Source organism: Rhinopithecus bieti, unplaced genomic scaffold, assembly GCF_001698545.2.
Source record: "Rhinopithecus bieti isolate Rb0 unplaced genomic scaffold, ASM169854v2 scaffold_43555, whole genome shotgun sequence".
Lineage (NCBI taxonomy): Eukaryota > Metazoa > Chordata > Mammalia > Primates > Cercopithecidae > Rhinopithecus > Rhinopithecus bieti.
Genome location: NW_016817848.1, coordinates 137,956 through 163,503, shown reverse-complemented (window position 1 = coordinate 163,503; position 25,548 = coordinate 137,956). Strand labels below are relative to the sequence as shown.

Sequence of the window (25,548 nt, the reverse complement as noted above, 5' to 3'; positions counted from 1 at the left end):
TCTCCTCCTTTAGCTCTGAGAAGTTTGATGGACTGAAGCCTTCTTCTCTCATCTCGTCAAAGTCATTCTCTGACCAGCTTCGATCCGTTGCTGGCGATGGGCTGCGCTCCTTTGCAGGGGGAGATGCGCTCTTATTTTTTGAATTTCCAGCTTTTCTGCCCTGCTTTTTCCCCATCTTTGTGGTTTTATCTGTCTCTGGTCTTTGATGATGGTGACGTACTGATGGGGTTTTAGCTGCACTTGCAAGTTTCCTTTCTTCTTGCTTCCTGAAATTGTTTCTACACCTTGCTTGGGATACTGCACTCACAGTTTGTTCTCCTGCCTCACAGGCCTCTCTCTCCAGATCTCCTTTGGGTCTTCCTCCTCTTTAAGTATTGGGGTGTCTCTGCTGGGACAATGTCCTTGGGCATCTTCTGTTTTCTACCACTTCTTACTCTCTAGCTGATCCCATCCATTTCCTTGGCTTTAAATATCATCTGTACACTGATGACTCAAAAAGTTTATTTCTTAGTCTCATCCTTTCCCCTGAATCCTATTTTATTCAACTGCCTGTTGAATGTCTAATAAGCATGTCAAACTTAACTTGGCCAAAACAGGATATTGATATCTCCAGCCTCTTTTTCCCATGTTCTCCATTTCAGTAACATAACCATTAATTTTGTGTCTTAAACCAAAACATTCGTTCTGTTGTTAAAAGAAAACTTCAGCTGAATTAAATTAAAGGAATTTAATTGAGGAATGAATGATTTGCCAATTTGGCAGCACTCAGAATCACAGCAAATATAGAGAGACTCCAGGGATGTCTCGTGGTCAGACCAAATTTATAGACAAAAAAAGGGAAATTGGAAGTGAGGTGCAGAAACAGGTGGATTGGTCACAGGTTGGCGTTTGCCTTATTTGAGCACAGTTTGAACACTCAGCAGTCTATGAGTGGCTGAAGTATGGGTGCTGGGATTGGCCATGACTCCCCTGTTGTTACAAGCTCATACTCTTAAGTTAGGGTTTCAATCTTGTATACCTATTAAGTTAGGTTATGGTTCGTCCACAAGGACTCAAATAGAGAGCAACAGAGTCCTTCTCAGACCATTTTTAGTTCGCTTTCACACTATCTAACTATATTTTTGTACCCATTAACCAGCCCCACTACCCTTCCCAGCCTCTGGTAACCATCATTCTATCCTCTATCTCCATGAAGAACTTTATTTCTTTTCCTTTTTTTTTTTTTTTTTTTCTTTTAAAGAGACATGTTCTTGCCCTCTTACCCAGGCTGGAGTGAGTGCAGTGGTGCAATTACAGCTCACTGCAGTCTCCAGCTCCTGGGCTCAAGGCATCTTCCTGCTTCACCCTCCCTATTAGCTGGGACTAGAGGCATGCACTACCACGCCCAACTGAAGAACTTCATTTCTTAAAGTTCCTTATTTTTCTCAGATGACAAGAAATCTGGAGATGAGATGTGCTGCAATGGGTAATATTAGTTTAGCTGCTGGATAAGATCCCCAAGTATCCCTTCCCTTCTATCTTTTGCCTCCCCATCCTTAGCATGTTGCTTTTATCCTCAGGGATACTTGGTGATCTTGCAAAAGTTTTCCAGGGGCTCCAGGAACCGTTGCTTCATTACTGGCAGGAAGAAGAAGGTGGGGTAAAAGAGTGAAGAGTGGGCCAGGCGCGGTGGCTCATGCCTGTAATCCTAGCACTTTGGGAGGCCGAGGTGGGTGGATCATGATGTCAAGAGATCAAGACCATCCTGGCTAACACGGTGAAACCCTGTGTCTACTAAAAATACAAAAAAATTAGCCCAGCCTGGTAGTGGCGCCTGTAGTCGCAGCTGCTCGGGAGGCTGAGGCAGGAGAATGGTGTGAACCCGGGAAGCAGAGCTTGCAGTAAGCCAAGATCATGCCACTGTACTCCAGCCTGGGCGACAGAGCCAGACTCCGTCTCAAAAAAAAAAAAACAAAAACAAACAAACAAAAAAAAAAGAGTGAAGAGTGAAGAGGTTTCTCCTAAGACTTATCCATTTGTTTGGAGAAGAAGAACCCTTCACTGGAACATCTGCCTATATCTTCTTTGTCAGAAATGGGGACATCTTGTCACTCATAGATGAATCACTTGCCAATGAGAATAATATTACCTGATGGGATTAGATCAAAAAAATATATATATTTTTTGAGATGGAGTCTCACTCTATCATCCAGGCCGGAGTGCAGTGGCATGATCTTGGCTCACTGCAACCTCTGCCTCCTAGGTTGAAGCGATTCTCCCATCTCAGCCTCCCAAGTAGCTGGGATTACAGGCATGCACCACCATGCCCAGCTAATTTTTGTAGTTTTAGTAGAGATGGGGTTTCATCATATTGGCCAAGCTGGTCTCGAACTCCTGACCTCAGGTGATCTGCCCACTTTAGCCTCCCAAAGTGCTGGGTTTACAGACGTGAGCCACTGTGCCCTGCCAGATCAATTGTTATTTGTCCTTTGAGGCTGGGGTCAAAACTCACCTTTCCTAAAAGAGCGGGGGATCTCTGCTGCTCCCTGAACCACTTGGGGTTCTGTGGTGAGGCAAGCGTGGAGGGTGGGTAGTTAATTGGCAGTATCTGCTGTAATAGCTACTCATTTTTTGTTGCTTTACCTTTTCCCCTTGCTTAGCAGGATTGGTAATCCTCTTATCATTTGTTTTTACCCACTATTAATTTGAAAGTTTTATAATTCTAAGTAGTGATTACCTCTCTGTTTCTATCAGTCACAATTAAATCGCTGTTTCTTTACTACCATATTGCTTGTAACATACTTAAAAATAGCAATGTACTCCTATATATATCTGGAGAATTACTGCTGCCATGCGCATATAGAAAAACCTGAAATTTCAGTAGATTAATGTGATGAGGGTTTATTATTTAACTATTTCACGGTTTGATGTGGATTGGGTATTTCTTCCGTGTGACTTGCTTTCAAACATTGGCTCATGGATCAGGCTGCTTTTTTCCTTGAAATTCCACCATTTATTTGCAGCTGGGTGGACAAGAGTGAGAATATGGAAAAGGCACACCAGCTGCTAACTGTCTTAGCCTGAAAATGGCACAACAAATCCCTTCCCTGACATTCCGTAGACTAGAATTCAATCACGTGGCCCGACAGAACTGAAGGGAAGCTGAGGAATGTAGTCAGTCATCTGTGGGCTGAGGAAGAGACATGGGGTGGTGGACATTGCATTGTCACTGTCCTAAATTGTCATTCTGGCCATCCACACATTTCATTCTTCTCCTGCATCTAAAATACACTCACCACCTCTTAACAGGGGACGCCTTCAGGTCCCAGCGAGTCACTGCGTCCAGCTCAAAGTTCACTTTCTTTGGGGTTCTGCACTCGTCTCCATCAGGTCTGAATGTGCTGAGGAGACATCATTTAAACACCTGTCACCCCTAAGGCACTGTACACAGTGCTGGAGCAGGGTCAGAATACCCACTAAGGAAATGCCACCTGGAGAAGTGGAGAACGTGAAAGTCACAGTCTCCAGTCTATAGCATTTCTGAAGTCCTACAGGTCAGGACCATGAAGTTTCCCTGCCTTGCAGTGAAGATAACTCCTTGAGTGAACATTGACTCCAGCCTGGATAAGGCTTTTTGTCTATAATTCCCCTTGGCCTCCTCTGAAGTGAGTGTTGAGGATCACACCCTCTAGACCAGTGAAGCCTTTGAAACTTGCCTGCTGGTCATCAGACTTGGATGCCCAAGGGCCATTTAAGACATGACCAACCAAAGATTTTTTAATCCAGGCTCAAAAACTTAGGTGGCTTCTGTTTGCTTCCATGTCCCAGTAATGGCATCTAAAATTCTTTTCTAGACATATTTCTCAACTTGACGTTCTTCCTTTGCGCCTTCACCTTTGTGCCTCTCAGTTTCACCTGGAGGACATCTTCCTTGAAGCTTTTTCTAAAAATAAGTGTGAGAGATCACACTTTTTTGTTTTTTTTTTTGAGACAGAGTCTCGCTCTGTCGCCCAGGCTGGAGTGCAGTGGTGCAATGAGAGATCACATTCTTAATGTGGCTGTGTCAGTCTGGTTTCTCTGAGGAGTAGAGACAGGATGGGATTAATCATGCAGGGTTTTATTAAGGGAAATGTCTGGGAGAGAAAAAGGGCAGGGAGCTGGAGGAGGCTGAAGGAGTCATTGCAAGCTTGACCTTGAGCGAAGGAGAGGGCAAGGGAGAGTGGGTGGAGGTGTTATAGGCAGTTGTGCAGTCCAGGGAAAGCGGTCTTTCGGCAAGGAGATGGGTGTCTCTTGGGAATGAGCCTGGCATCTTCAATAAAAGGCTGAGCAGCCTCTGGGAAGCAGGGCCTTGGGCAAACACAAGGGCACAGGAGTTGCGGGGCTTGGTCAGTGATGCTCCCTGTGGTTGAAGGTGGACGGAGAACATCCTCGTGGTCACCACAAGAACTTCACAGAGCCTGACCTGCAGGTACTGTGTGCTCTTCATCACTTTATTCACTTTAGAATTTTCCTGTGCTCTGTCATGCAAAACCTTTAAAAATCCCATCTCTTGCAATGTGGGTCCTGCTATATGATGAGATGCTTTTTCCAATCCTACAACATCTCAAATTTCTGTATTTGCTCTATTCCCTTTTCATTTCAGCTTGCAAAGCACTCAGTTCTTTCTTGAATTCGTTTCTTTCTCTTAACATCTTGCCAAACACAGTCACTAGCAACCAACACTTATTCCTCATGTTCTATTTTTCAACCTCCTCCCTTAGAATGAAAAGTTCAGAAAGCATGGCGTCTGCCTTTTAAGTTACAGTGTCTAGCTTTTTAACTGAATGTTTTGCTGCTGCATAACATGGATCTCTAGCCTGTTAAATATCGCTCACCACCCAACTGCTAAGGCAGTAACACAGTTTATATTTCTGTTTCAGCAGCACCCTGCTTCTGGGATATATTTTCGTTTTAGTCCTGTAATCAGTGGAATCTGCTGCAATAGGCAAACTGAGAAATCTCAGTGGCTGAATTTAACAGATGCTTATTTCTTGCTAGTGTTACAGTCTCTTGTGGGCCAGGGAGACTCAGGGCCCCAGGCTGCGTCATCTCACTCCACCACCTGATTCCTTGTTTCTAGCCAGTGGACATGAAGGAGAGAGTGCAGAGCGGGCCCACTATCTCCTAACTGCCTTGGCCAGGGAGTGACACAAGTTTCTTTCTTCAGAGAGTGCTGCAATGTCCCTTGATGTTCTTGTAGCAAAGTCCAAAGCTTGTACTGCTCACAACACACAGCCAATAAGTTGAGAGACAAGGTGTGGGGCAAGGAAAGCAACTTTATTTCGGAGACCCAGCAAACCGAGAAGATGGCAACTAGTGTCCTAAAGAACCTCCTAAGCTAATATGAATTTTGGGTTTCTTTTATGTTAAGGGAAGGGGGAAGAGGTGGGGGGTTGAGATGGAAGGGTGAGTAATGACTATGGGCATCTGGGTGGCAGCAGTAAACTTCTTTGTCCTTAATCAGGTCACAATGCTCTTATAAATTTTTAACATGACATTGTTACTTGTGTGTACACTCTCTTTGTCTCCTGTGGGCTTCGTTTTGGGGAGGGGCTATTATCATCCATGCTTTAAACTATACACTAAATTCCTCCCATTGTTAGCTCGGCCTATGTGCGGAGGTAAGCAAAAGCAGTTAACCTAAAAGATATCACTGCCGGGGCTGGGAGGTTAGGAGTAAATTGGAGCTAGTCATCCTCGGCCTCCTTTTCACTGTACATTCTCTCTGCTGGAGATAGAAAGAGAGCTCAGTCTTGGACGCCCACCCCTGCAGGCTGGTGTGGCTGTTGCATTTCTCTCTAGAGGAATAGGGAGTGGGAGATGGTTGTGGACCTGCCAGCAGGCCAGTGTCTCACTGGCATTCTTTTTGTAGATGACAGTGTTCTGTAGCATGATGTGATGGTTGTGTACCACTTGGCAGCTTAGGTCATTCCTTACTGATTGGAAATCAAACCTGTTTCTTCTTCCTTCTATTGTGAAGCAGCGAGTGACAAGCACATCCAATGGCTCCTAGGGGCAGATGGCGAGGTCTGGGTCTGGATCATGGGAGAAGGCCCTGGTGACAAGCCCTACGAAGCGATCTCTGAGGAGCTGATTGCAGAGAGGGCGCGGCTGCAGGCACAGAGGGAAGCTGAGGAGCTCTGGTGAGGGGTGCTATGGGGTGTTGGGTGGGGCCTGGGCATGGAAGCTATGCTTAGCCCCATACACGGCTAATTCTTGTATTTTAGTAGAGACAGAGTTTCATCATGTTGGCCAGGCTGGTCTCAAACTCCTGACCTCAGGTGATCCACCCGCCTTGGCCTCCCAAAGTGCTGGGATTACAGGCGTGAGCCACCACGCCTGGCCTTAATGATGGTATTCTAATTGAGAAATTCTAAAATCATGTAAACAACACTGAAAACTATACAAAATAAAGAACAATTCACACCCACCCCCCCAAGGTAACCACAGTGAATGTTTAGTTAATACATGCTTTGTAAATTGTTCTATTCACACCTTGACAAATTGAATTATAGATCCAAAATGCAACTTAAGATTACTATATGGTACAGGTATTTATTATATGATATAAGAAACCTAACTAATTGGTCTTATTGATGGACATTTGGATTGTTTACCATTTTTTATATTATAAAAATCCTCTGACAAGCATCTTTTACATGCATCTTTGTTTTATTTACTTATAAATTTATTATTTATTTATCATTTTGTTTTGTTTTTTTGAGACAGGGTCTCACTTTGTTTCCCAGGCTGGAGTGCAGTGTCATGATCAAGGCTCACTGCAACCTTGATCTCCTGGGCTCAAGTGATCCTCCCTCCTCAGCCTCTTGAGTATCTGGGACACAGGTGCATGCCACCAGACATGGCTAATTTTTAAAATTTTTAGTAGAGATGGTGTCTCACTATGTTGCCCAGGCTGGGCTTGAACTGGCTTCAAGTGATCCTCCTGCCACTGCCTCCCAAAATGTTGGGATTACAGGCACGCACTACCATGCCTGACGTACATGCATCCTTGTACACTTGAGTGAGTGTAGAAAATCTAGGAAATGGGGTTTCTAGCATAGTTTTCCTGGCTTCCAGAACAATTGTGCTGATTTACACTCCCATGGTTGAGACTGCCTGTTTCTCCCCGTCTTTGCCAACATTGAATTCTGATAGACCAAGGAAAAATTGCTCATTGTTTTCATTTCAAGTTCTATTGTCATGTGGTCCTTCAGTTTTTCACACAAGCTCATACCTGTGGTGCTCTCTTGGTAGGAGACAGAAGGAGGCAGAGATCACCAAGAAGTTCCGGGATGCTCTGGCCAACGAGAAAGCCCGGATCTTGGCGGAGAAGTGGAAAGTGGAGATGGAAGACCGCAAGGCGGCCAAAGTCTTGGAGGAACGCATCCAGGAGGAATTCAAGGTGGGCCAGCGCATAGGGCCCCTGTGTGTGGCCAACTGATTAGCCCCGAGATCACTGGGACTGGCCTCTGGTTTGGATCAATCCTTGGCCATTGGTTGGTACTGGGTATTTTATGAGAATAGAAATCTGTCATGTCTGAGCAGGAAGGACCTTGACACACCATTTGGACCAATCCACTTCTTATTTTACAGATGAGGAAACTGAGGGTCAGACAGAAGAGATTTGGCCAAGTTCACAGGTAGTAGTGGTTAGGGATAGAGTCAGGATCAGAACTGGGGACTTTTGCATCCCAAGCCACTGGTCCAGAAATGAGGCCTTGTTCGTAATATTCAGGTAATAACAACACTCTTCTGGAAATATTTATGAGGATTCAAGGAGATGATATAGTCACATTTTGTGGTCTAGGATAAGGAGTTATTGGTCTATTGACAGGTGCTGGTTAGAGCAAATAGTAGGTTTTCTGGTAACATTGAGTTTTTTTGTTTTTTTTTGAGACGGAGTCTCGTTCTGTCACCCAGGCTGGAGTGCAGTGGCCTGATCTCCACTCGCAGCACTGCAAGCTCTGCCTACCAGGTTCACGCCATTCTCCCACCTCAGCCTCCCCAGTAGCTGGGACTACAGGCGCCCGCCATCACACCCAGCTAATTTTTTGTATTTTTAGTAGAGACGGGGTTTCACCGTGTTAGCCAGGATGGTCTCGATCTCCTGACCTCATGATCCACCCACCTCAGCCTCCCGAAGTGCTTGATTACAGGTGTGAGCCACCACGCCCCGGTCAACATTGAGTTTTTTAATGGAGGTCTAGAGTCATCCTAGGGACATGACCTTATACTGCTAGAAGCCATGGCCAGAGTTTGATGGAGTTGTTACCTGTGTGCAGAGAGTCATGCAGTTGTCAATATACTCATTGCATTTTCCCATTTAAAAAATTTTAAAACTTTGTTTTGCCCCCATACTAATTAGATAGTGAGGACATTGGCCTTTTCTTTCTTTCTTCTTTTTTTTTTTGAGACGGAGTCTTGCTTTGTTGCCCAGGCTGGAGTGCAATGGCACAATCTTGGCTCACTGCAACCTCTGCCTCCCGGTTTCAAGTGATTATTCTGCCTCAGCCTCCCGAGTAACTGGGAGCACAGGCGTGTGCCACCACGCCCAGCTAATTTTTGTATTTTTAGTAGAGACGGGATTTCACCAGGTTGGCCAGGCTGTTCTCAAACTCCTGACCTTGTGATCTGCCTGCCTCAGCCTCCCAAAGTGCTGGGATTACAGGCATGAGCCACCATGCCTGGCCAACGTTGGCCTTTTCAAATCATGTATGTTGCAAATATTTTCATCAGTGTGTTTTTTTCTTAAATTTGGTTTCATTATTTTCAGATGTACATAGGATTAAACTTTTAATTGGCTAAATCTATCAGTCTAGTTTTTTTTTTCATTATTTGCTTCATGCTTAGAAGGATCTGTGACATCACAAGCTTTTAAAAATCTACATTGTTTATATATCTTTCCTGATTTTATTTCTCTCCAACTAGTTTTCCTTCACTTTGGAGGGTGTTGTAATAGAGGGCTCTTACTTTATTTTCTTCCAAATGGTGAGCCAGTAGTTCCCATATTATTTATTATGTAATCTGTCTTTTCCCTTCTCATTTGACTTGCTGCCTTGATTGGATTCTTACTTTTACTTACTTGTGGGCCTTTTGTGGATTTTCTTCTCTGATTTATTATTCCTGAGCCAGACTTAATTGTTTAATTATTGTAGCTTTAAAATAAATTTTAACATCTGTTAAGGTAAGAACCCTACCATTACTCTTCATTTCCAAAATGTCCTTGGCTAATCTCACCCATTTTTTATTTTCTGCCAGGGAAACTTGAATTATTTTGTCATTATCTCCCACCCTCTTAACAACAAAGACCTCGGTGACTTTCATTAGAATTGCATCAATTTATAGCTGTCTTTGTGAAAATGGACATTTTACACTACTGAATCATTGAATCTTCTTGTTCAGAAGTATGATATGTTATTCAAAGCTTCTTTTGTCTTTGCTAATTTTAAAACACCTTTAAAGGTGCTGACCATCTAATCCCAAACTTTTCAGTAACTTTTATCTATATACCTATATGCTTCTACTTTTTGGACCTTGGTAAAATTTATTTTCTTTAAATGCTATTTTTCTTTGAGATAGGGTCTCACTCTGTTGCCCAGGCTGGAGTGCAGTGGCACAATCTCAGCTCACTGTAACCCCTGTCTGGGCTCAAGTGATCCTCTCACCTCAGTCTCCCAAGTAGCTGGAACTGCAGGCATGCACCACCATCACACTCAACTATTTTTTGTATTTTTTGTAGAGACAGGATTTCACCATGTTGCCCAGCTGGTCTTGAACTCCTGAGCTCAAGCCAACCACCTACCTTGGCCTCCCAAAGTGCTGGGATTATAGGTGTGAGCCACCATGCCTAGCTATACATTTCTTTTTTAGTTAAACTTTAGGTTTAATATTCGTTGTTGCTATTGTGAATGAGATTGTACCCATTATTTTTAAACCGATTGCACTTGCTAGTTATATATTTGGATCCACAGCCTGTGGTTGAGACCCTCAGTGAACCTGAGAGTCTGGCCAGATGGCCCTAGTGATCCACCATGAGTGTTATTATTCTCTTTGTTTTATTTTCCCATGAGTTGTAAATTTTTTAGCAGATTTTCCTGAGTTTTTATTATTAATTAATTAATTAATTTGTTTGAGATGGAGTTTCTCTCTTGTCGCCCAGGCTAGAGTACAGTGGTGCAATCTTGGCTTGCTGCAACCTCCACCTCCCAGGTTCAAGTGATTCTCCTGCCTCAGCCTCTCAAGTAGCTGGGATTGCAGGCACCCACCACCACGCCCAGTTAATTTTTGTATCTTTAGTAGAGATGGGCTTTCACCATGTTGGTCAGGCTGGTCTCGAACTCCAGACCCCAAGTGATCCACCTACCTTGGCCTCCCAAAGTGCTGGGATTACAGGCATGAGCCACCGAGCCTGGCCTCTTGTGAGTTTTTTAAATGGAGTATAATGTGGAAAACAGTATTTGGAAACAGTATTTACCCTCCACACATTTTATTTTTTTAAAATTTCAAACATGAAGAAAAGTTGAAAGAAAAAATAAAATGAATACTCACATATTCTCCGTTTAAATTCACCAATATTAACATTTTAACACATTTGCCTTCTCTCTCGGGCAAGTGTGGTAAAATGTTAATAATTAGTGAATTTAAATGGAGAATATTTATATACTCACACTCATATACACTTTGTTGTTGCTATTGTTTTACTAAACAATTTTAATGGAAGTCATGGATGATGATACTCTAACCCAGGGGTTGGCAAACTATTTTCTGTAAAGGCCCAGATAGTAAATATTTTAGGCTTTGGGAGCCAGCTGTCTCTGTCACACAACTACTCAACTCTGCTGTTGTAGCACAATAGCAGCTACCGACAATATAGAAACAAAAGGATGTGGGCTGGGCACGGTGGTTCACACCTGTAATCCCAGCACTTTGGGAGGCTGAGGCGGGTGGATCACTTGAGGTCAGGAGTTGACATGGTGAAACTACTAAAAATACAAAATACTAAAAATACAAAAATTAGCCAGGCCTGTAATCCCAGCTACTCATGAGGCTGAGGCAGGAGAATCGCTTGAACCCGGGAAGCAGAGGTTGCAGTGAGTGGAGACTAAGTCACTGCACTCCAGCCCTGGGAGCCTTAGTTTGCAGATTCCTGATCAAAACCTAAGAAGTTCAGCATGTATCTCCTATGAAGAAGGACATTTTCCTCCACAGCCACAAAAGTCATTATCACACCTATTGAAATGAACAATAACTCCATGCTAGTGTTTCAAATCCAACCCACAGTGGAGAGATACTTAGTTTATGTTGCTGGGTTTTGCATATGATTATTTAAGTCTGCTGGGGAAGAAAAGCAATTATTTTTATCTCTTTCCTAACCATGAGAGCACCTGCTCTAATTTCTGGCCTTCCTCTTCCCCAGATGGGGGCTGAGCTCCAAATACTGGAAGAGTGGCTCTGTGGAGCTGGAGTCCTGGGGCTCAGCTCATGAGGAGATCATGAAGGGATTAAGGTATGAGTGGAGGTTTTCTGCTCAGTGATCTCCTTGAGAACCTCAGGGACAGAGTGGGTGAGAAATTGTGGGATGTTCTATGCTGGGGCTCATGAAGGATCACTAGGACCATCTGGCCAGACTCTCAGGTTCACCGAGGGTCTCAACCACAGGCTGTGGATGTTATTGCCAAGGAAGGTTATGACTATTATGTTTGTTTTGGTTCAAATATTAATTTGCTAAATGTGAACGTTTAAACTTTATTAGAAATAGTGATCCTGATTTGGTATGTCTTCATTTTGAAGAGCCTCAGAAATGCCTTGGAGAGGCTCATTAGGGCAGTGTTAGCAACAATTGAACAAGCACTGTGCAGTTGAATCATCCAGGTTCATGAGTGGAGGTATTTTCTGTTCGCTCTGCCTGTAAGTGCACTGCCCTTTTGCAGTGTGGAACTCTTCATCACAGGAAATAGTTAAGCCTAGGCTGAAACATGATCTGAAAGGTTTCTGTGGTAGGTTAAGTGGGATTTGTGGCAAATTGTTTGCCCCTCCTCCCTTTGAGAGGTGGGATCTAGTCCCCCTCCCCTTTTGGCTGCGCCAGCCTTATGACTAGCTGTGATGTGTAGAATGCAGTAGTAATGACTGATACAACTTTTTTATTTTTTAATCCGAGATGGAGTCTCACTCTGTTGCCCAGGCTGGAGTGCAGTGGCATGATCTCGGCTCACTGAAACCTCTGCCTCCTGGGTTCAAGTGATTCTCCTGCTTCAGCCTCCCAGGTAGCTGTGATTACAGGTGCACACCCACACACCAGCTATTTTTTGTATTTTTAGTAGAGACAGGTTTCACCATGTTAGCCAAGTTGGTCTCAAACTCCTGACCTCAAGTGATCTGCCTGCCTCAGCCTCCCAAAGAGTTGGGATTATAGGCATGAGCCACTGTGCCCGGACTGATACAACTTTTGAGGAAAGACTATAAGAGAGCTGCAGTTTCTACTTTTCCCTCTCTTGTGATGCTCACTTTTGGAAGCTGTCCTATAAGAATCCTTACTACCCTAGGCTACATAACGTAGGGAAACCCAAGCTAGCCATGCAGAGAGGAAGAGGCTACATGGAGGGGCACTGATGCACCAGACACATGAGCGAAGCCTTGGTTCTGCCAGCCCATTCCAGTGAATGACCCCAACCAAGTGATTGACCTCAACTGATACCACATGGTGCAGAAGAGCCATCCAACCAAGCCCTTCCTGAATTATTAACCTGCAGAATCATACACAAATAAATGGTAGTTGTTTTAGACCACTGAATTTTCTTTTTTTTTGAGACGGAGTTTCACTCTGTCACCCAGGCTGGAGTGCAGTGATGCAATCTTGGCTCACTGCAAGCTCCACCTCCCGGGTTCATGCCATTCTCCTGCCTCAGCCTCTCGAGTAGCTGGGACTACAGGTGCCTGCCACCATGCCCAGCTAATTTTTTTTTTTTTTTTTGAGACTGAGTCTTGCTCTGTTGCCCAGGCTGGAGTGCAGTGGCGCAATCTCCGCTCACTGCAGACACTCCGCCTCCTGGGTTCATGCCATTCTCCTGCCTCAGCCTCCTGAGTAGCTGGGGACTACAGGCACCTGCCACCATGCCCGGCTAATTTTTTGTATTTTTAGTAGAGATGGGATTTCACCGTGTTAGCCAGGATAGTCTTGATCTGTCTGCCTCAGCCTCCCAAAGTGCTGAGATTACAGGCATGAGCCACCATGCCCGGCCTTAGACCACTGAATTTTCTGGTATTTGTTATTCAGCAGTAGACAACCAAAAACAGCTTCACCAAGCAATTTATGCATGGGTTAGAGATTGGCTTAGATAACCAACCTTCCTTCCCTCCTCCCTTCCTCCCTCCCTCCCTTCCTTCCTTCCTTCCCTTTTTTTTTTTTTTTTTTTCCACATAGAGTCCAACTCTGTCACCCTGTCCAGAGTGCAGTGACGCAATCTCAGCTCACTGCAACCTCCGTCTCTTGGACTCAAGCCATCCTCCCACTTCAGCCTCCCAAGTAGCTGGGACTACAGGCATGCACCACCATGCCTGGCTAATTTTTGTAATTTTTGTAGTGATGGGGTTTCACCATGTTGCCCAGGCTCATCTGGAATTTCTGAGCTCAAGCAATCCACCCATCTCAACTTCCCAAAGTGAGATTTTTATTGTGTCTTTCAACAGTAAGTTTCTAACATTCTGAGTTTTGCTTGTAGGAATGTACCAACAACCTTCATTTAATACTTTCTTTTTTCCTGAGAATGTAAGGGGAGGCTGTTTGCTGTGGGGGAGGAGGGGAGAAATAAACTACCGGCTCTCAAAAGCTTACAGGGTGCCAGGGGAGAGAGAGACAACTCCATGAGCAACGCTTAGTCCCAACCACACCCCGGGGGGTATAATGGAGGGCAAAGGAGTAACTTTAGAGGTCTGGGCATGAGCAAGCACAAGAGACAGAAAGGAGAGCTGTAGAATGATGAACAGTCTGCTGGAGGGAGAGATAAAAATTTCATGATGGATGGAGCCAGACATAAGCCTGGAAAGGAGGTAGGGTGTGGAGCTCTTAAATGCTACTTTAAGGGGGTGGACTTTACTCTGTGGGCAAAGCAAGATCTTGATACAAAGAAGGGTGTGGTCAGATCAAGTTTTAGGAGTACAACTGATGGCAATGATGTGATTCAAGTGATGAGTTTTCAGGCAAGGAGACTAGTTAGGAGATTTTTGCAATGGTCAAGGCCAATGAGCGAGGGTCTGGACAAAATCTATGACAATGAGGAAGGAGAGAAGGGGATGGATATAGCAAAATGGTGGTGGTGAAATCAATAGGGCTTGGCATCAATTAAATGTTGGGATGAGGGAAAGCAAAGAGCAAAGGCATCCAAGTCCCAGGCTGGGAGATGGGGAGATGGCAGTACCCTCCCACCATGGGGAGCTTCCTGCAAAACCATGAGGTTTGCAGGAAGGAGAAAGTGCTTAGACTGGCTCCACTGAGGGATTTTTACCCCACAGAGAAGGGAGATAGGTGGAGGCTTGAGGAGAGGTGACAGCTTGGGTGAGAAGCTGGGTGATGGAGAGAGATGGGCTGGGCTCACTTTCGGCAGCTCATGTTGAGGATGTAGGCAGGTTCTGCTAATTCTCCAGGTCATGCAAAAGGTAATAATGACAACTGCATTCTGAAAATGGAAAAAAAAAAATCCCGGAATCTTTGTATTGGGTTACACAGGGAACTCTGAAGATGGAGACAGCTGGAAACCAGTTTTTAAAAACCATTCTGCTGTGGCTGGTGCCATTTGAATGTAATTTACGTGCGTGCGTATAAAAGTGTTCCTTTAGAACAAAGGAGATCCTGAGGCCAGATAAAATTTGCATTTCTTTCCCCCATGCTTTCTTAACTCCTAAAATTGCTTCTGGACATTTCTCCTTCTGTTCAAGACCACAGCACAGGGCTCAATAAACATCCTGTGCTCTCCTTCCACCCGGGGTCCTGTGACCTTCCTTCTCTGCTTGCAATCTCCCTCCCTCCTCCCACCCCTACCTCTTCCCGGTTTTATTCTTAAGGAACAGACGTGGTTGATACTGTTCAGTTGTTCATTTTTTTTTCCATTTTCTATTCAAGGCCACGCTCTTTTTTTTTTTCTCCTTTAAGTTTGGAGTTCATTTTGGCCACTTAATGAACTCCTATACAACTTTAGAATCGATTACTGCTTTATTTCCAATAAGATTAGAAGTGGTGGGAAAATTTTCTACTGCTCAATTTTCTCTTGAAAAGTTTAAACTTTACCAAAACTTCTCCAGGCAAGGCTGACGCCAACAGAACAACACGATGTGGTATACCCAGTCCCTCCTGGGGATCATCACAAACGCTGTCTTCTCTTTACCTGATTGATAACTCATGCACTTGTCTGGTCAGCATTTATGGAGCACCTAATATCTGCTATGTCCTGTGCTGTGAGCTGGCAATGGAGGAATGAACAGCATAGGCTTGGTTCTGCCTATGATAACACTGTGGTGTTATTGGGGCCAGACTAACAACAAAATGAGGATGCCTTTATCACCTGAAAAATGATGAGGTTCATAAATTTGGAAAGGGGAGCTTTACTTCTCATAAAGGGCTGCAGCCTGCAGGTGGCTATTCAGAGAGGCTGGGAAGCACAGCTTCTGGTCAGAAGCTGGTAGCAGGCACTTTGAGGCAGGGAAGAATGAGACAGGAGTTTATGCTGACCAGGTTAGCTGAGTCTACATATTACAATTAGGCCCTATACATCGAAAGGCAAAGCAGAGGGCATGAAGACCCTTAGGGTGCATCCTCTGTAGACTGGCCAGAACCACTCTGGTTGGTGGTCTCTTATCAGGAAGGAAGGCTGGTCAGTTGTGTCAAAACCATGAAAAGGGAGGGGCAGCATCAGGCTGTTGGTTGAGATCAGTCTTTCAAAAGGGCTGGTTTCTGTTTAATCCTTAGGGAAGAAAGCCTAATGGGTGGTTACAGAGGCAAGTCTGACCTCCTCTCCCATCATGGCTGTGAACTCAATTTTTAAAGTTTCTCGGGGGTCCCCTTGGCCAAGAAAAGTTCTGTTCAGTTGCTTAGGGGGCTTGGGATTTGTAAAATTTTTTTCATCTTCCAGAAAAGGCATTTGTCTTGATGACGTTTTCCACAGGACTGTGGCAGACCCTGGCCTCTGTGGATTCCTGTGGTGTGCTGTTACTGATGGGTTATGAAGAGAAGGGAGATTCAATAAGCTGGACAGCTCAGAGGGCTTTGGGCAGCCAGAGCAAGGCGATTAATTCCTAGGCAGAAGGGGAGTGTTTTCGTATCTGGCCTTCTGGCTGCTAAACCTCAGAAAAATGGACTTTTCTTTCAGTGGTATCCGATGGGTCAGAGAATTCTGACAGTTGCAACAACAATGAGAATTTTTAGGCAATTTCAGCTTTGAGCGTTATTTTAGCAAGACCACATGTAATGCTGTTTATTTGTAGTTGCAAAATGTTTTCCTTTGTCATCCCCATCCTTGTGAAGAGCTTGCCTTTATCACAGTAAATGACCAGTCATTTTCCTCTGAGATGGGCGGTTGCCGTAGGCCTCTGGTTCCCTGGGTGGTGTCCTACTCTCCAGGTGAAGAAGAACTGATTGAATGTGGCCCTACCATTTAACTTGCTGCTTCCTGTTAGTCACAGCCAGTTGAAGTAGGACCATTGCATTGTAATCTGAGGTAGCTAAGGGCCACTTATCTGCCATATACCAGTCATATACTTTTCCACTGTATGCCAGTCATTTCCTGGGCTCCTATCTGCTTGTTATGGGCTGAGTTATGTCCCCGCTAAAATCCGTATGTTGAAGTCCTAATGCCTGGGACCTCAGAATGTAACTATATTTGGAGGTAAGTTATGTACACAGGCAATTAAGTTAAAATGAGATTGAGTGGGTTAGACCCTACTCCAATATGACTGCTGTCCTTATAAAAAGGGAGATTTGGACACAGACGGGCACACACTCAGAGGGAAGGCTGTGAGTGACGCAGCAAGAAGGCAGCCAGCCAAGGAAAAGGTCCTCAGCATGAAGCCAACCCTGCCACACCTTGACTTTGGATTGTAGCTGCCATGATTGAGGAAACAGAGTTCTGTCGTTTTTAAGCCCCCTCAATCTGTGGTACTTCGTTATGGCGGCCTGAGCAAATGGATACGTTCCTTATCTGCACAAGGCAGTGGCAGCACGCAGTTGACGTCCCTCTGGCTCTGACAGGCCTTGACTGTATTTTCCCTGAGACCTGCTTCTGCCTGGAAGACCCCAGTGGGTCAAGGGTGGGTCCTTTGGTATATTTCAATGGATCAACAAGCAGATAAAAAGAGATAACTGTGCATTTTACTCCGTTGTCTCAAAATGACAAGATTTTGTTCCTTCTGACATGACATAGACTGGGGACTTTTCTCCAATTCAATGATTAATTTTTTAATGCTAAAAATAGACAAAATTCTGACTTCCTTATGACCCACTCTCTAAGAGCTGGGAATTAAGGGCTAAAGAAGGTAAGTGACTTCTTCTAATTGTTCACCAAATACTTTTTCATGTTTTTTCCAGGCTACCACCTCCCTCCCTCTGGCCAGAAGAAGAGGGAAAGTTGAAAGGGAAACGTTGGGGTGTTGGGGTATCAAGCAGAATAAAGGGAGCAGGAGGGAAATGGGGAGATTAAGGAGAGGTCTGAACTCTGAATGGTGGGACCTGCAGCCAGGGTTGCCCCTAGGGTGTACAGAGCTGGCAAATATTTCCCTTTGCAGTCTTTGTTTATATTAAAAATCGGAGTCACATAAAACCAGCCTTTTAGCACTATTCTGGTGACCCAATCTCATGTGATCCTGTGCTAAAAATACTGTGCTGGCCAGCAGGATTCATCTGTTTGCTAGGCTACCCTTCTGGAACCAGGACCCCCACACTGGGGCCCAGGATGACTTCATAAATAGGAATCCTGGAGTTCTTTGGGACATCTGCTCAATCCCTTGATAAGGGAGATGATCAGAGAGCACCCTGAAGGAAAGAAACAGGGAGTCAGGCTCATGTAGAACCTATTCTGGGCCTAGGGCACTTTAGCTGGACACCACCACCTGCCCTTAGCATTCCTGGGGGTCTGACTATTTCTGGCCAGTCCTGAGGGGAGACTTGAGGAGGAAATTTACAAGAAGGTGCTTTAAAGCATGGGTTTCTGTGAAGCATGGGGTTAGGCCAGGAGCCCTGCTTGCTGCAGGCAGTCCTGCTTGCTGCGGGTAGTCCTGCCTGCAGCCTGCTCCCCTCCAATTCCTGGAATGCTGCGGATGATACCACCCAGGAAGGACAGAGGAGAAGTTACTGAATAATCTCAGAGAAGGGGCCTCTAGATACTTACATCTGAGAGTGCAACATGGCTGGTTCCTCCTCCAATTGCCCTAGAGCAAAGTCCTCCTCTCAGTGAAGCCTGGAGCATGCTCTCTGAGTTTCCTATTCAGATATTTACTTCTCTCTTGAATATGAATAGTCAGGGAACATCAGACAGCTGAGGAAAACCTTTCACATGTATGACAGGCACCAAATCAAACAAACTTAACCACACACGCACACAGAGGAAACAGACCTAAATCAGAGTACGTGGGAAAAAAAAGCTCTAAAATCCTCAGAGAAATGAGTTATCGCATTCATAAAACAAGTGCAAGATGCAATGAAGAGAAAAGAACAACCTAAGAATAGGAATGAGAGCTTGGAAATTACACATGTGATAGCTGAAATAAAAAACTCAGTAGAAGGTTTGGAAGATAAGGTCAATGAAATCAACCAGGAAGTAGAACAAAAAAGACAGCAGATGGAGCCGGACACAGTGGCTCACGCCTGTAATCCCAGCACTTTAGGAGGCTGAGGCGGGCGGATCATTTGAGTTCAGGAGTTCGAGAGCAGCCTGGCCAATGTGGTGAAACCCCGTCTCCCTAAAAATACAAAAATTAGCCAGGTGTGGTGTTATGTTCCTATAATTCCAGCTACTCGGGAGGTTAAGGCATGAGAATTGCTTGAACCTGGGAGGTGGAGTACAGTGAGCCAAAATTGTGCCACTGCACTCCAGCCTGGGCGACAGTGAGACTCCGTCTCAAAAAAAGAAGGAAAAAAAAAGACAACAGATGGAAAGCAAGAGAGGAAAACGATAAGGCAGTTAGAAGATCAACTCAAGAAGACCATTATTTGACAAATAGGAGCTCTATAAGGAAAAACAAGAAATGAGAAGAGAAGAAATTATCAAAGAAATCCTAAGCAAAGATAAATTAGACTGGAAAGATAAGAAGCTACAGACTGAAAGTACCCCCAAGTGTCCAACACAATCGGTGCAAGAAAATCCACACCAAGGCACATCATATTAAAAAGTTCAGAACGTCGGTGTTAAAGAGACCCCAGGGGCTTCCAGAGAGAAAAATAAATGCCTTGTGCAGAAGAATGAGAATCAGAGTGGTAGTTCTGGATGATAGAAGACAAAGAAGTCTTTAAAATTCTGCAGGAAAATTATTTTTAATCAAATTCTGTGCTTAGCTAAATTGGCAGTTACATGTAAATGTGGCATATAGACATTTTCAGACAAGACTCAGAAAGTGTCTCTATGCATTCTTAGCTGAGAAGTGTTAAATGTTGCTGCAAAATGGCAGAGTGTTCAAGAAAGAAACAGGAGCTTCAACTCAAGGAAGGCTGAGAGGTGCGTCATTGGTGGGTGGATGGAGAGGAGGCTTAGGTGGTAACCAGTGCAGATGGGAGAAGAAAAGATGGCACCCGGGGTGGTGTGTCCCTTGGAAAAATAACTTTTGTATTGTCTGTTATAAGAAAAAGCACTTGTTTAAACACAGAGAATGACTTACTACATGTGGGAAAAATTTGGGAAAATTCAGTATTCAGCTTCGAGATATATTAACCCAGGAAAAACCAGAAAAAAGGACTGGAAAGAAAAGGCTTCCATACCTAGCATATTTTACTGAATTTAAGTTACCATTAATAGCAAAACATATCATTATTTAAGAGGAAAAAATTGTTGCTTATTAAAAAGCAAGCTGTAAGTTGTAAAACACATCCAAATTTCAGAGATGTTACAAAGTTAAAAAAAAGTACTTTTTGGAATTGATGAACATAGCGTGCTATTTGGCTTTGCGGCAAACTATTTTGATGCTGATTATTGATTTAACCACAAATTATGAGGCTAATTTATTGTGAGGCTGAGGAGAGAAAAAGTATGGAGTATGGGTGTTCACCTGTGGGAAATGTAAGTGCTAAATATGCATGTGCCAAAAAAGAAAGGCAAGATTTAACATCTAGATTGATAAATTGATAAATCAAGGATTAGCAGCATTAATCAGACATACGGACGTAACCCAACAAAGGAACAGCTAACATAGTTGAAAATGGTGGCCTCCAGGCATTGGTTTAAGGTTGGTTGGATTGGGTTCTGGTGAAGTTATTTAGAGACTGCTGATTTTCATTAGCAGCCTGTGGTCCATAATGCACATTTAGCACATACATATTACTTTGATGTAAACAAAGGCAGAAGAAAATACACACAGACACAACCTTTTTAGAGCTCAGGAGTGGGACAGAAATGGGAGATTTAGGGCCCCCAAATCTATTCTCTCTTTAAGATACTTTATTCAGACTTAAGGTTAAGACATAATCATACTCTGCTTCACTGGCTTTCAGGAAGAGACCAGGTGCCCCTCACCGTGTCCTTCCTCCCTCTTCCTCCAAAATGAAAGTACACCTAAAGATGGCACGGAGTCCTCTTTTTCTTTCTTTCTTTCTTCTTTTTTTTTTTTTTACAAGATGGAGTCTCGCACTGTCACCCAGGCTGGAGTGCAATGGTGCATTCTTAGCTCACTGCAACCTCCACCTCTCGGTTCAAGCGATTCTCCTGCCTCAGCCTCCTGAGTAGCTCAGATTACAGGTGCACGCCACCATGCCCGGCTAATTTTTGTATTTTTGTATTTTTTGTATTTTTGTATTTCTTAGTAGAGACGGGGTTTCACCATGTTGGCCAGCTGGTCTCAAACTCCTGACCTCAGTTGCTCTGCCCGCCTTGGCCTCCCAAAGTGCTGGGGTTACAGGCGTGAGCCACCACGCCCAGCTAGGATGGCACAGAGTCCTCTTATCTCTGCAGTAAGAGGTGGAGTTAACACATTGTTCCACATTTCTCTCCCTTCCCTTCCCCTTCCCCTTCCCCTTTCCCTTCCCTTTCTCTCTCTCTCTTTCTTTCTTTCTTTCTCTTTCCTTCCTTCCTTCCTTCTTTCTTTCTGTTTCTCTCTCTTTCTCTCTCTCTCTTCTTCCTTCCTTTCTTTCGTTCCTTCTTTCCTTCTTTCTTCCTTCCTTCCTTTCTTTCCTCCCTTCCTCCCTTCCTCCCTTCCTCCCTTCCTTCCTTCCCTTCCTTCCCTTCCTTTCCTTCCTTTCCTTCCTTCCCAGGCTGGAGTGCAGTGGCAAGATTTCGGCTCACTGCAACCTCTGCCTCCTGGGTTCAAGCCATTCTTGTGCCTCCTGAGTTGACTGGGTCTTGTTTTTTTGTTTGTTTGTTTTTTTGAGATGGAGTTTTGCTCTTGTTGCTCAGGCTGGAGTTCAATGGTACGATCTCAGCTCACCGCAACCTCCTCCTCCTGGGTTCAAGCGATTCTCCCACCTCAGCCTCCCTAGTAGCTGGGATTACAAGCAAGCGCCACTACGCCCGGCTAATTTTGTATTTTTAGTAGAGATGGGGTTTCTCCATGTTGGTCAGGCTGGTCTCGAACTCCTGACTTCAGGTGATCTGCCCGCCTCAGCCTCCCAAAGTGCTGGGATTACAGGCATGAGCCACCGTGCTCAGTCTTTTTTTTTTCTTTTTTAACTTTTATTTTAGATTCCAGAGGTGCATGTGCAGGTTTGTTACAATGGTATGTTGTGTGATGCTGAAGTATGGGTTATGATTGAACCCATGACCCAGGTAGTGAGCATAGTACCCAATAGGCACTTTTTCAGTCATTCCCTGTCTCCCTCTCTCCCACTTAGAGTCCCCAGTGTCTGTCATTCCCATCTTTATGTCCATGAGTACCCAGTGTTTAGCTTCTCACGAAGTGAGAACATGCAGTGTTTGGCTTTCTGTTTCTGTGTTCTTTCACTTACTATAACGGCCTCCAGATGCATCTATGTTACTGCAGAGGATGTGACTTCATTCTGTTTCATGGCTGTGTAGTATTCTGTGGCATTCCACCTGTTTCAACCCATTTTCTCCTCACCACCACCTTGTCAGTTAGGTGGCATGATCACCACCACTTTATTACTAAAACAACAGGGTTCCATCCAGGTCCTGCTGCCTGCAGCACAGAAAGTCAATCATCTAGATGATGAGTATTGCCCAGGAAGAAGGCTTTAATCAGGTGCTGCAGCACAGGAAATGGGAGCTCAGCCTCAAATCCATCTCTGTCTCCCTAACTGACTAAAACTAGGGGTTTATGTAGCAGGTAAGAAATGTAACAATGTGTATGAAAACAGGAACTAGGGAGGAGCTAGGAAGCAATCATCTCATTGTGGGGTCAGGCATCTCATAGTCTGGTTGTGGTGATCTGGTGAGTTTCAGTAATTTGATACTTTTTGAGAGGCCGGAGGGATCCTTTCCTGAGGAAGCAATTCAAATAAAACAAATATAATTTATGTGTTTATCCAAAACAACTGTCTGTGGGACTACTGGGTAATTTCAATTTCATACATGTAGGGACTGAGGCTGGAGAGGCGACTGCAGCACTCTCAGCCTCACCCACTGCAGAATCCCAGAGGTATTTCTTTCTTGTTTTTCTGAAATTTTGTGGTCATCTCATGTTGTTCTGTCCCCATGACATTTCAGAGGAAAGAGGAAGAGGAGAGGAAGCGAGGAGAAGAGCAGATTCGCCTCCAGGAAGAGCAGAGGGCAAAGGAGCTCTACTGGACCCTGAAGCAGGCTCAGCTGCATTGCCAAGCCAGTGAGAAAGAGGAGCAAGAGTGGGAAGAACAGTGTGAGTAGAGCTTGTGCCTCAGGCAGGGAGACCAGTTGTGCCTCCCCACCCACCTCCTCCCACTGCTGATTTGCTCAGTCGTCATTTCTGTTCACTCAGCCACCCCATCAGCCTTTACTCGGGCCCAGCTGTGTGCTCAGTCCTGCTAAGAATTTAGAGGGTAAGTTAGGCTTCATCCTTGAAGAGCTTACCTGCCTGTTGGGGATATTTCTTTTTTTGTTGTTATTGTTCTTTTTTGAGACAGAGTCTTGCCCTGTCACCCAGGCTGGAGTGCAATGGTGGGATCTTGGCTCACTGCAAGTTCCGCCTCCCAGGTTCAAGTGATTCTCTTGCCTCAGCCTCCCGAGTAGCTGGGATTCCAGGCGCCCGCCACTATGCCCAGCTAATTTTCGTATTTTTAGCAGAGACGGAGTTCCACCATTCTCTACTGGTGACCAGGCTGATCTCAAACTCCTGACCTCAGGTGATCTACCCACCTTGGCCTCCCAAAGTATTGGGATTATAAGCGTGAGCCACCGCGCCCGGCCAGGGATATTTCTTGTATTAAAAAAATAAAAGCCTAGCCTGGGCAATATGAGACCCTGTCACTACAAAAAAATAAAAAGTATTAGCTGGGCCTGGTGGTGGCATGCACCTGTAGTCCTGGCTACTCGGGAGGCTGAGGTGGGAGGATTGCTTGAGCCCAGGAGGTCAAGGCTGCAGTGAGCCATGATTGTGCCACAGCACTGCAGCCTGGGTAACAGGGTGTGACCTTGTCTCATATTCTACCTTTACTGATGAATCACAGTCCTCATCCCGTAGAAACTCATCAAGAAGAGCAGCAGACAGATACATAGACTAAGGGCTTGGAGGGAGGATGTGGCACATACAACGTGGTTGTCCTAGTGGGTCTCCAGAAGGGGTGTCATGAAGTGAGGCTTGCTGGTGACACAGGAATAAGCAAGTCAAAAAGACTGGGAAGGGGACTTAGGTGGAAGCTCCAGCATGGGCAAAGGCTTGGTGACAAAGGAACATGTCATGCCTAGGAAGTGTGGGGTGGTGAGAGTTTGGGGAGTGTCAGGTTGGTAAGAAGTTAGGTGGGAAAGGGGAGGTGGAGCTAAGTTTGGAGGGCGGTGCTTACGTGCCTGGGAGTTGTTTTATTTGGGTATGGTAAGACAGGCAGGCCCAGAAATGAGGCTTGTAAAGGAAGACGTTTTTACTCACAGGTCCCTAGAGACAGGAGACATGGCAGGCCATGCAGGGCCACATGGGGAAGCCCCAGGGTGGGTCAGGAGGCAGAGGGAGTGGGGGAAAACATGGGCAAAAACATGGGCAAGAGTGTTTATTGTGATTTCCTGGGGAAGGGTAAGGAGAGGCAGGCTAGGCAGGCCTAGGATTGGCCAGTGTAAATAACTAAAGTGAGCTCTTAGGTGTAGGAGCTATCTCTAGTTTTGCATCATTTGGCTGTGGGGTGATTAAGGCAGGGAGACAGTGGCTCAGAATGTGAAAGCCCAACAAGGGAGGTAGTTGTGGGATGGGTTTCCGATTGAATGGTTTGGATATGAAGGTGCACTTGCAGGCAAGCCCTTTACTGTCCCTAGGAATTGGCTATTCCTGGGAGGGGCAATCTCCAGAATCAAAAAGTTCTCAGATGTCAAAAAATCAGAAAATACAGAAAATGAAAAGGCATGATTAATACACGTGGACAGTGGGAAACTTCCAAAGGCGAGTGACATGATCTGGCAGGGTTTTGGGAAGAGAGCAAGGAGGCTGTTGTGATGGTACACTTGAGTGATGATTGCAACTGGGGCCATACGGGGAGAGCAGAGATGTGAGGTGTCTTCTACTGGCCAGCCTTCTGGTCCTATCTTATGCCAGATTCATTAAATAGACTTGAAAATGGAGATACAGCTTAGATACCATAAAATTTAGCCTTTTAAGTGCACAATTTAGTGGTTTTAGTATGCTCAAAAGTTGTGCAATCATTGCCACTATCTAATTCCAGAATATTTCTATCACTTCAAAAAGAAACTCTGTATTGATTAGCAGTTACTCCTCCCCCCACCATATCCCTGGAAGTTACTCATCAATTTCTGTCTCTAGATTTGCCTATGATGGACATTTTATATAAATAGCATCCTACATTATGTGGCTTTTGATGTCTGACTTCACTTAGTGCAATGTTTTCAAGGTCCATTCATGTTATAGCAGATATCATTCCTTCCTTCCGTTTTATGGTTAATAATATTCTAATGTACGCATATACCACATTGTTGTTCATCCACTTAACAGTCGATGAACATTTGGGTTGTTTTCACTTTTTGGCTATTTTGAATAATGTTGCTATGAACATTTGTGTACAAATTTTTGTGTGAACATATATTTTCAGTTCTCTTAAGTATTACCTATATGCCTAGGAGTGGAATTTCTGGGTCATATGGTATCTTAGTCTTCTATTTCTATAACTGAGTATCTGAGACTGAGTGACTTACAAAGAAAATACATTTATTTCTTATGGTTCTGGAGGCTGGGAAGTCCGAGGTTAAGGGCCTT

General features: G+C 44.6%; 1 protein-coding gene across 3 annotated transcripts in view; it reads left to right on the top strand.

Annotated features, from left to right (window-relative positions):
* The window catches only part of SH2D4B (SH2 domain containing 4B), a 115,980-nt gene that overhangs the window by 32,345 nt on the left and 58,087 nt on the right, over positions 1-25,548 (top strand). For all 3 annotated transcript variants that reach the window (XM_017856242.1, XM_017856240.1, XM_017856243.1), the window contains exons 2-4: positions 6,002-6,161; positions 7,276-7,423; positions 22,869-23,016. In XM_017856242.1, coding sequence (XP_017711731.1) covers positions 6,002-6,161; positions 7,276-7,423; positions 22,869-23,016 — 456 coding nt within the window. The remainder of the gene's footprint in view (positions 1-6,001; positions 6,162-7,275; positions 7,424-22,868; positions 23,017-25,548) is intronic.